Below are 12,370 nucleotides of genomic sequence, written 5' to 3'. Positions count from 1 at the left end.
CATGGACTGCAGCACACCGGGCTTTCTCTCCTTCACCAACTCCCAGAGCTTACTCAAGCTCATGTCCATTGAGTCAGTGATGCTATCCAACCATCTTATCCTCTGTTGTCCCCTTTTCCTCCCGCCTTCAATCATTCCCAGCATCGATCTTTTCAAATGAGTCAGCTCTTCTCATCATGTGGTCAAAGTATTGGAGTTTCAGTGTCAGCATCAGTCCTTCTATGAATATTCAGGACTGAATTCCTTTAGGATTGACTGGTTGGATCTCCTAGCTGTCCAAGGGACTCTCAAGTATCTTCTCTAATACTGCAGTTCAAAAGCATCAATTCTTCAGTGCTCAGCTTTCTTTATAAGTCCAACTCTCACATCCGTACATGACTAATGGAAAAACCATAGCTTTGGCTAGACAGACCTTTGCTAGCAAGATTTTTAAAAGATATATCATTAGAAGGAGATATTTACAATATCAGAGAAGGCAATGGCACCCCACTCCAGTATTGCCTGGAAAATCCCATGGACCGAGGAGCCTGGAAGGCTGCAGTCCGTGGGGTCACTGAGGGTCGGACACGACTGAGCGACTTCACTTTCACTTTTCACTTTCATGCATTGGAGAAGGAAATGGCAACCCACTCCAGTGTTCTTGCTTGGAGAATCCCAGGGACAGGGGAGCCTGGTGGGCTGCCCTCTATGTGGTCACACAGAGTTGGACACGACTAAAGTGACTTAGCAGCATTTACAATATAGTAGAAAAACCTGGTGGCTCAGATGGTGAAGAATCTGCCTGCAATGCGGGAGACCTGAGTTCTATCTCTGGGTTGGGAAGATCCCCTGGAGGAGGGCATGGTGACCCACCTCAGTATTCATGCCTGGAAAATCCGCATGGATAGAGAAGCCTGATAGCTACAGTCCATAGGGTTGCAAAAACTTGGAGGCGACTGAGCAAATAAGCACAACACAGCACAAAAAAACATATACTCCATAGAAAGAAATCCTACAAATCAATTTAAAAATAGCCTAGAAGAACATATGGGCAAAAAAATTTCACAGTAGAAGATATTCCAGTACAATAATCAAAAGACAAAAAGTGCTTGATAGAAATTAAGAAATGAAAATTAAAGTCAAAATACTTTTCTATTGCACACTCCTAAAATTGGTAAAAATCAAAAAGCAGTATGATACTAAATGTTGATAATAATTGGAAGAATTTGAAATTCATGAACTTTGGGATAAATTGGTATAGTCACATAGGAGATATTTGGTGATATTTAGTAAAATTCATTTTTAGACATGTCTGAAAGTGAAAGTGAAGTCATTCAGTCATGTCTGAGTCTTTGCGACCCCATGGACTGTAGCCTACCAGACTTCTCTGTCCATGGGATTTTCCAGGCAAGAATACTGGAATGGGTTGCCATTTCCTTCTCCAGGGGATCTTCCTGACCCAGAGATCGAATCCTGGTCTCCCGCATTGTAAGCAGACACTTGACCCTCTGAGCCACCTGTGCCAATTATGCATAAACTAAATGGCTGATGGTAAAACTTAACATTCATGCAAAGCTGAATCCCACTATATCCCTGACTGATATACAAATGTGTGATGTAAAAATTTAAAAATGGTGCACAAATGTATGATCCCACTAACCCAGAATGATATACACATGTATGAAGACACAAACTAGTATATTTAATAATATCACTTACTTTATCATGGGCTTCCCAGGTGTCATTAGTGGCATAGAATCCACCTGCCAATGCAGGAGACATAAGAGATGTTGGTTTGATCCCTGGATAGGGAAGAACCCCTGGAGAGTGGACATGGCAACCTACTCCAGTATTCTTGCCTGGAGAATTCCAGGGACAGAGGAGCCTGGCAGGCTCCAAGGGGTAGTTAAACGTCATGACTTAGCATGCACACAATTATTATTACTATTTTACTAACCAGATAAAACATCAACCTATGTGAATACACAATATTCATAAAGAAGTTGAGTAGCAAATTATACTGAGGCAGAGATTGAACTATTTTCTTTCATTAGGTCAAGACCAATTAACAGATTTTGATTTAATCTTGAGAAATTGATCTTTTTTTTTAAATTTATTTATTTTAATTACTTTACAATATTGTAGTGGTTTTGCCATACATAGACATGAATCAGCCATGGGTGTACATGTGTTCCCCATCCTGAACCCCCCTCCCCCCTGTCTCCCCATCCCATCCCTCTGGGTTATCCCAGTGTACCAGCCCTGAGCACCTTGTCTCATGCATCGAACCTGGACTGGTGATCTGTTTCACATATAATAATATACATGTTTCAATGCTATTCTCTCAAATCATCCCACCCTCGTCTTCACCCACAGAATCCAATAGACTGTTCTATATATCTGTGTCTCTTTTGCTGTCTTGTATATAGGGTTATCGTTATCATCTTTCTAAATTCGATATATATGCGTTAGTATACTGTATTGGAGAAGGCAATGGCAACCCACTCCAGTACTCTTGCCTGGAAACTCCAATGGATGGAGGAGCCTGGTAGGTTGCAGTCCATGGGGTCGCGACGAGTCGTACACGACTGAGCGACTTCACTTTTACTTTTCACTTTCATCCATTGGAGAAAGAAATGGCAACCCACTCCAGTGTTCTTGCCTGGAGAATCCCAGGGATCGCGGAGCCTGGTGGGCTGCTGTCTATGGGGTCGGACGTCTATCAGCGTCGGACACGACTGAAGCGACTTGGCAGCAGTATACTGTATTGGTGTTTTTTCTTCTGGCTTACTTCACTCTGTATAATAGGCTCCAGTTTCATTCACCTCATTAGAACTGATTCAAATTGATCTTTGAATCCCTGCATGATACATAACCCATAGAAACACTTGCATATGTGCAAATGAGGACATGAAAGTGTAGCATTTTTAAACAGTGAATAATGTAAGCAATATAACAATACAAATACCCACCAGCTGGAGAATAAGTAAATCAATTTTAGGGTATACAGCCAATGGAATATCACTGGTAGTTAAAATGAGTAAACTGTATGTGTAAGTGTATGTGTGTGTAAATACAACAGTAAAAACACAATGCTGCACACACAAAAAATAAAGCCTCAGAAGAATGTTATTTTAATTACATAATTTATAAAATGTGTAAATGCTTACAAACCATACTGTATATTGTTCATTGAAATATAAATGTTTTAAAATATAAATTGGACTTTCCTGGTGGCGCAGTGGTAAAGAATCCTCCTGCCAATGCAGGAGATGAAGGCAATGGCAAGCCACTCCAGTATGCTTGCCTGGGAAACCCCATAGACTGAGGACCCTGGCAGACTACAATCCATGGGTCACAAAGAGTTGGATGTGACTTGGAGACAAAACAACAACAAAAACATGTAAATTATATGTAAAAATAATATACTAATTCAGAATATTTGCTAGTTCTCAGTAGAGAAAGACTAGAAAGGAATTAGAACCAAACATAAACGGAGTTTTAAGTTACTTAACATTAGACTAAGATCATAACATCTGGTCCCATTATTTCATGGCAAATAGTTTGGGAAACAATGGAAACAGTGACAGACTTTATTTTGGGGGTTTCCAAAATCACTGCACATTGTGACTGCAGCCATGAAATTAAAAGACGCTTACTCCTTGGAAAAAAAAGCTATGAACAACCTAGACAGCATGTTATAAAGCAGAGACATTACTTAACCAACAAAAGTCCGTCTAGTCAAAGCTATGGTTTTTCCAGCAGTTGTGTATGGGTGTGAGAGTTGGACTATAAAGAAAGCTGAGCACTGAAGAATTTATGCTTTTGAACTGTGGTGTAGGAGAAGGCTCTTGAGAGTCCCTTGGACTGCAAGGAAATCAAACCAGTCAATCCTAAAGGAAATCAGTTCTGAATATTCATTGGAAGGACTGATGCTGAAGCTGAAACTCCAATAGTTTGGCCATTTGATGCAAAGAACCGACTCATTTGAAAAGACCCTAATGATGAGAAAGATTGAAGGTGGGAAGAGAAGGGGATGACAGAGGATGAGATGGTTGAATGGTATCACCAATGCAATGGACATGAGTTTGAGTAAACTCCGGGAATTGATGATGGACAGGGAAGCCTGGCGTGCTGCAGTCCATGGGGTCGCAAAGAGTCACATGACTGAGCAACTGAACTGAACTGACTGAACTGAAGTGAGCATTATTTATGAATAACAATATTAATGTGAATATGAATCAACTATTATAAATATTAATCTGAAAAGTAATCTGAACTAATATTACTATTAATCTGAAGCAACTATCAATAGAACCAGATGATGAAGTTATTTTATCTTTCTCTTCTCTTGTAGATATCAAATAGTAATTTTTAAATGTTAGGAATCTTTAAAGAAGATTTCTGCTTTATGATGGCAGGAAGGAAATTAGAACTCAGTTTAAGTTATTCAGCAAGTCAAAAAGATTTAGATAAATGAGAATTTCCAGTTCATTTTTGCTCCAGAAGTTTTAATTTCATCACAGTATCAAATTTCACAAGGAATGGTGAATATTTATAGTATATGTGGTTTTTCATACACATCTTTATTTAATTGTCAGTTTCATGTATTTGAGCTTTTCAGTGAAAAGACTGGCAGCTGAATGTTTCCATAAAGATAAGGCACTTCTGAATATTTATGAATAAACAACAATAATTCCACCAAATTGGACTAAATTGTGTTGTGCTTTGTAGCTTACATACTATTGTCCCTGTGCATTTTCATCTACAATGCAAAGTATTATAAATTATCTTAATTTGCAAAGAGTGTCTCCATTATACCTCATCACCAGCAATTGCCAACCACATTTACAGAACATTCAGATTAAAGGAGGATGAATTTGGTAATAAACCTTGAAAAGAGAGCTTGATTTCCATTTTTATTTTGATAAATGATACGTGGTAAAACTCAAAAGTGGCTGAATCTTGAATAATAAACTGAATATTATGTCTGGTAGAAGGAATTCAAGCTTGTTACTTTTGAGCAGAGATATTTTAAATGTACTCTTTACTATGCAGAGTCATACAAAATATGTCCTAAAAATTTTGTTACTACTTCTACTGTTTATACTTCTGTTATTGCAAGACTGACTTGCTCAGCAACCTCCGACCTCTTGTATGACTCTGTTTGAAGCTGTTGGTATTTGCCTTATTTTAACATATTTCCACCCAAATGAGGTTGCCACAAATTAATCCATACAGGAATTTCCTACAGTTTTTTTTAACTCTATCATAAATTTCAGTTTTTCATCAAAATTACTTTAGCTTATTTTTCAGATGTCGCTTAGAGATAACTGCCCTGAGAATCACATTCATTCATGAACATTATTGAACATTTGTTATGTGCCAGATTTTGTGCTGTGAAGGCTTTGTGGGAAAGAGAAAAAAGTGAAATAAGTCCAATCTATAGGAAAAAAAGAAAATAAATGATTGTAAATTAATGAAGATATGTGAAATAGTTCTATTGGTTGACAGAGGAAGGAAAGATGAAGAACCCTTCAAAGAGACTAAGAGGAGGCTCCTTATGTTCTCCAAGAGCTAAGGTAGCCCTCAGCATACAGAAATTAAAGTATAAATTTGGTACTTTTAGCTGTACATTTCTGGTAATTGTATGCTTGTTTTGACACTAGGAAGTCAGTACTTATTAATGACTTGTCATCAGTGAACTAATACATGCTTTTTTGCTTTCTAGTTCAAATTTAGATTAATTTGGTCAAGGATCTATGCCCACAAAAAAAGAGATCTCTTTTTGATTATCATATGATTTAAGATGCACAAAAGTCATTCTCTTCTCCTATATTATTTGTCTTGAAATTATAGATTTCCCTCATCCATGAAGCTATCTAGAATTTTATCATAGTCCTCTAGTATCAGAAGTTATAACTGATATAATTTAACATCTAGTTGGGAAATAATGACGGACAAGGAAAACTGGCACACTGCAACCATGGGATCGCAGAGAGTTGGACATGACTTAGTGACTGAACAATAACAAGCAGTTAATTATCTTTGTCACATTATATCATTATATCATTTATCTTGTTGTTGTTATTATTGTTTAGTGGCTAAAGTCAAGTCTGACTCTTTTGTAACCCCATGGACTGTGGCCTTGCCAGGCTCCTCTGTCCATGGGATTTACCAGGCAAGGATACTGGAGTGGGTTGTCGTTTTCTTCTCCAGAAGATCTTCCTGACTCAGGGATCAAACCTGTGTTTCCCCCACTGACAGGCAAATTCTTTGCCATTTTGTCACAAGAGAAGCCCATCATTTAACTTACATTTATAGAATTTATAAAACACTAGGCACAGAATTCTATAGCTAGAAGATTTAGATTTTTGTAACTAGTGTCATATTTGATTTACCTTCTGAAGTACCCTTTTCTAGCTCTTTCAGGATCTTAGGAGCAAATTGTGCTATGAATGTTTCATTTTTAATATTCACCTTTATTAATTTTATTCTGAATAGGCACACTAGGTGTACTGGATCTAAAGAGATTAATTATTATTTAAGTGATAGAATTGATGAATTAAATATAATAATAGTAATAAGTATGTCAGCATCCCTTTGACCTAGTCCTTACCTCTGTAGTAACACAATGAAAATCAGATGGAAAAACTTACCACGTGACCAGGGACAGGGAATAAGGAAAAATGGACTTGTTGTGCTTGAGAGAGTTATCTCTCTCACCTCTCCTGAAAGGAGGAAGGAAAACTTTTGCTCTTTGGAGATGGGATGGAAATAATTCTGTTTTTATTCTAACCTTAGTAATGTAAATTTAGGGTTTCAACAGTCAGATTAACCTCCTGTGTCTCCAGTTTTTATAATCTAGAGATTTCTGTAAAGTCCTGGGTCTCATTCTTCCTTAAGACATAAACACAGATCCCCTCCAGAGGTACCTTAATCTCTCTGGAGTTCTCTCACTATTCATATAAACATATCTTCTCAATCACAAGCTTCCAGCTAAAGTCATGTGGAAAGCCCCAACTCTTTAGAAATCAGAAATATTTATTTTTATGAACTACTTTTTTTTTCTTGTGAGAAATTTTGAGAGTTGTGTATTCTGAAGGCAGAATATAAACATTCAGAGTTCTTCAGACTGATTACTGGGTTATATTAACTCTTGCTAGTTATTTTAAATGTCTATTTCATTTTCTTCCAAGACTATATAAGTAAAGCAATCTAAAGTTATGTTTGCATTGGACGTATTTGTTACCTGAACAGTTGTGGTTTCACATATTTTATATGAATTTTAAACTTTTCATGATTTGATCCTAATAGTTACATTGGTCAGAATCTGTTAGTTGCAAATCACTTGAAGCAGGCAAGAATGTTAGTACTATAACACGTTATGATATAGTCACAGAGACCATGGGGTATCATTGCTAAATTTGAATAATACAACAAATTTTAATTTTTGAGGGAAAAAAACCTCTCTCTGGTGGCTATATGCTATCAAAATTAAATATTTTAAGTAATAAAACAGGAAAAAAGTATGTAATCATATTAAAAACAATAAAAGGGATGATTTGTGCAGTTTTAAATCCTCCTGTTAAATTTTGTCTTTAATAAATTTATATTCTTCTCATAGGTTTTGAACTTTCACATTGTGAGGATCCTGGCATTCCACAATTTGGATACAAAATCAGCGACCAAGGGCATTTTGCTGGTAGCACTATCATTTATGGATGCAATCCAGGCTACACTCTCCATGGAAGCAGCCTTCTCAAGTGCATGACAGGGGAGAGAAGGGCATGGGACTATCCTCTGCCATCCTGTATTGGTAGGATACTGTTTTAGGTTTTCATGGAATATTTCTATGGAAGTGTTGTCAAAATATACTGTACCTTTTCAAGTTATTTCATCTGTCCACACCCAACTCATACCTTAATCAAAAAGTTAATGAATACATAGCTCAAATTTGTGGTAAGTCAGAGGGTTCTTTTCATAATCAATGAGTACCTTCTCTTTTTGGGCAAAAAATAGTTCATATGAAGTCATTATATTTATCCTATCTTGGTATAAAATTTAACTTGCTACAAAATATGTTGAAACTCATAATCATACACATTTACTGAATCTCATTGACCAGATTTGTATTAATATACAAAATTAATGCTTATGCTGGTATAAAGGGAGATTAAAAAAACTAAATACTCTCAATAACTTCAAAGACTTTCTCTATATACATACCTTTTGAAAAACTAAGAAAGTGTATATGTTTTCTTTATTTTATGTATCATGACATAATTAAATGAATTTCAATAAGAAAAGGCATGTGAAAGTTAGTCATATAAGATATATTGCCACATGAAATTATAGAATGATCATTTTCTCTCCTTTGTATAGCTGGAGAAGAATTTTATTACTACCATCCCATAAATCAATTAACAAATAACTGGGCATGTGTGAGAAAGAGGGTGGATAGAAAAACGTTGATAAAGACCTCTGCTTTTTTTCTTTTGGTCCAAATATAGGTGCCAGGCTGGGTGGATTACTAAGACAACAAAAGGAAAAAAAAAACAAAAACAAAAACAAACATTTAAACAAAACACAAACTCCTCAATAGGGAACAAACAAGTTTGTTTAATGATTCTTATTTAATGGCAGTTGTGGTGGCACAAATTGATTCTGTGTCAGGCTCATATGGATAAAATTGACTTAATTTTTAAAAATGATTTATTAAGGTATAATTCATATTGAAAAAATTCCACGTTTAATGTATACAGTTTTATGAATTTTGAGACCTGAATGTTTTGAGATATATTTTAATGTTTGTTAATTGATATAGTCAACACAGGAATATTCACAAAACTTGATAGACTTCAAATAGGAAAGAAATGAAATTCTAGTTATTAGAGGTCTTGCAACTAATTGCAGTGTTTTTGATGACATGAGACTTCTATTGGTTTGTTAAAACATTGATGAGCAGAAAGCAAACATTCTTTTATCCAACCAAAATGCAATTATACTGCTTTCCTTTCAGATGCATCTGAATTTTGGATAGATTATGAGGATAAACCTAAAATAAAAATAACCTAAATTGATAAAGCTTAGGATTCTGGAATATGACCAACAATCAACCTGCTGGCATTGGTTATGAGAAAAATGTACACTGATTCATTCCCTCTGAAGTTATATTCTTTGCTGTGAATATCAAATATATTCAGAAACTCATTAAGGATTTCAAACAAAACTATAAACTTAAAAATATTGACTTGCTATGTTGTCAGTAAAATTAAAATCACAAACTAATACATTAAAAAATATATATTTTCCTTATATATTGAATCAAGCTGAAGACATTTTCATTTTTTGGAAAACTTCATGCAAATAGAAGAACATTTGATCTAGGATCAGAAGATTTAATTATTTTTGTAACAAATCAATGCACTTTATGAATCTGCCAAGTCAAAATTTAGTAATACCACTGCTCAAGCCTTTATGAGAAGGGTAAACTTTTTTTTTTTTTTTAATGATAGATGATCAGGAATAAAAGCTTAAAACAGCTGGACACATAATGTGTCATGCTGATGATTTTCATGACAATAGAAGATTAAATTCTATTTAAGATGGTGTTCTTTACTGTCAATAATTAACAGCTTTACCACTTGGCTAAAATCATAATTATCCATTCCTATTAACCTTAAATATCTATTATGGTTATATTTTTGCCTTGGTCAAATAAGCTTTTTCTTAATTATATGGGTGTTTCTAGGTAATTATGTTTCTGTAGCTTATACATTGAGCAAAGAAAAATTAATTTTTAGGCACCATAGCCAGAGGTATTTAACCTGCACACCTTCAATTTTATCTGTAAACATAAGAATTCTGACAGAATATGAACTCCAATGTTACAGCATATCACACTGCTTTATTTGAAATCAAATAGCCAAGTAATATTTGTAACAAAAAAATATAGAGAAAGAAAGAGTTATGTTTAAATTCAATATAAAAACAGTTCCCAAAGCTCCAGTTCTTGGAGTTGCTTAAAATTAATCTGGCAGATTCTTGTTTTTGTTCAGTCACCCAGTTATATCCAACTCCCTGCGACCCCATGGACTGCAGCATGCCAGGCCTCTGTCCCATGCCATCTCCCTAATTTTGCCCAAGTTTGTGTTCATTGCATCGGTGATGCCATACAGTCATCTCATCCTCTGATGCCCTCTTCACCTACTGCACTCAATCTTTCCCAGCATCAGGGACTTTTCAAATGAGTCAACTGTTCGAATCAGATGACCAAAATACTGGAGCTTCAGCTTCAGCATGAGTCCTTCCAATGAGTATTCAGGGTTGATTTCCCTTAAGATTGGCTGGTTTGATCTCATTGCTCTCCAAGGCACTTTCAGGAATCTTCTCCAGCACCACAGTTTGAAGGCTTCAATTCTTTGGTGCTCTGCCTTCTTTACAGTTCAACTCTCACAACCGTACATGACTAATAGGAAGATCATAGTCTTGACTATACAGACCTTTGTCATCAGAGTAATGTCTGTGCTTTTCAACACACTAAGTTTGTCATAGCTTTCCTGCTGAGAAGCAATCATACTCTGATTTCATGGCTGCAGTCACCATCCGCAGTGATTTTAGAGTCCAAGAAGATGAAATCTGTCACTACTTTCACCTTTTTCCCTTCTATCTGGCATGAAGTAATGGGACTGGATGCCATGATCTTAGTTTGTTAATATTTAGTGTTCAGCCAGCTCTTTCACTGTCCTCCTTCACCCTCATCAAGAGGTTCTTTAGTTCCTCTTTGCTTCCTGCCATTAGAATGTTGTTATTCAATTGCTCAGTCATGTCTGACTCATTGCCACCCCATGGACTGCATGCAGCACGCCAGGCTTCCCTGTCCTTCACCATCTCCCGGAGCTTACCGTTAGAATGGTATCACCCTCGTATCTGAGGTTATTGATGTTTTTCCTGCTTATCTTGACTCTAGCTTGTAACTCATCCAGCTTGGCATTTCTCATGATGTGTTCAGCATATAGGTTAAACCAACAGGGGGACAACAGACAGCCCTGTTGTACTCCTTTCTCAATCTTGAACCAACAATTTGTTCCATTCAGGGTTCTAACTGTTGTTTCTTGACCTGCATACAGGTTTCTCTAGAAACAAGTAAGATGGTCTGGTATCCCCACCTCTTTAAGAGCTTTTCACAGTTTGTTATGATCCACACAGTCAAAGGCTTTAGTGTAGTCAATGAGACAAAGATAGATGTTTTTCTGGAATTCCCTTGCTTTCTTTATGATACAGCGAATGTTGGCAATTTGATCTCTGGTTCCTCTTCCTTGTCTAAACCCAGCTTGGATGACTGAAAGTTCCTGGTTTGCATAATGCTGAAGCCTAGCAAGCAAGATATTAAGCATGACCTTACTAGAATGGTAGATGAGTACAATTGTCCAACGGTTAGCACATTCTTTAGCACGCATTCTTTAGTACTACCTTCTTGGGAACTGGGATGAGAATTGACCTTTTCTAGTCCTGTGGCCTCTGTTCGGTCTTCCACAATTGCTGACATATTGAATGCATCACCTTAAGGGTATCATCCTTTAGGGTTTTAAATAGCTCTACTGGAACCCCATTTATTAACAGCAGTGCTTCCTAATGCCCACTTGACTTCACACTCTAGAATGTCTAACTCTAGAATAACTGACCACAACATCGTAGTAGTCCCTTCATTGATCACTGTCTTGTCATGGCGAAGGTCCTTGCATAGGCTAATGAAGCTATGAGCCATGCTGTGTAGGGCTATTTAAGACAGTTGGGTCATAGCAGCTAGTTCTGACCAAATGGGATCCACTGGAGGAGAGAATGGCAAACCACCCCAGTATACTTGCCATGAGAACCTCATGGATTGTATAAAAAGGACAAGTCTGGCAGAATGAAGTATCAAATTTGTTATCCTCAGAAATATGCCAATAATAGTGAATAAATCATTAAAAATGATGAAAAATGAATTATTACAGTTACAACATTCTAGGTTGTCCAACAAAGTTCTTGTTACACAATGAGAAAAACCACAGTAAGTAATGGTAACTTCTTAACTATATATATTTTATTTATTTTAAAAATAACAAATTTATTATTATAAATTAAATTAAACTAATGTTACAATACAAAATAAACTTGCTTAGCCCTCTATAGGTGTGTATATCAGTCAGGGTTCACCAAATAAAAAGAGTCAGTAGATCTATATGTGATCTATTTAGCTATCATCTATCAAGAAATGTATTTATTTATATTGAGGAATTAACTCATGCAGTTGTGGGGACTGACAAGTTCAAAATCCATAGGAAAGATCAAAAGGATGGAAACTAGGGCAGGAATTAATGATGCAGTCTTGAGGGAAAATCTTCTT

General features: G+C 36.2%; 1 protein-coding gene across 2 annotated transcripts in view; it reads left to right on the top strand.

The window, feature by feature from the left end:
- The window catches only part of CSMD3 (CUB and Sushi multiple domains 3), a 1,458,322-nt gene that overhangs the window by 1,067,427 nt on the left and 378,525 nt on the right, over nt 1-12,370 (top strand). For both annotated transcript variants that reach the window (XM_044928635.1, XM_025265188.2), the window contains one exon: nt 7,607-7,798. In XM_044928635.1, coding sequence (XP_044784570.1) covers nt 7,607-7,798 — 192 coding nt within the window. The remainder of the gene's footprint in view (nt 1-7,606; nt 7,799-12,370) is intronic.

This window comes from Bubalus bubalis, chromosome 15, assembly GCF_019923935.1.
Source record: "Bubalus bubalis isolate 160015118507 breed Murrah chromosome 15, NDDB_SH_1, whole genome shotgun sequence".
Taxonomy (NCBI): domain Eukaryota; kingdom Metazoa; phylum Chordata; class Mammalia; order Artiodactyla; family Bovidae; genus Bubalus; species Bubalus bubalis.
The sequence above is the reverse complement of the archived record's forward strand: the minus strand, read 5'-3'. Positions and strand labels throughout refer to the sequence as shown.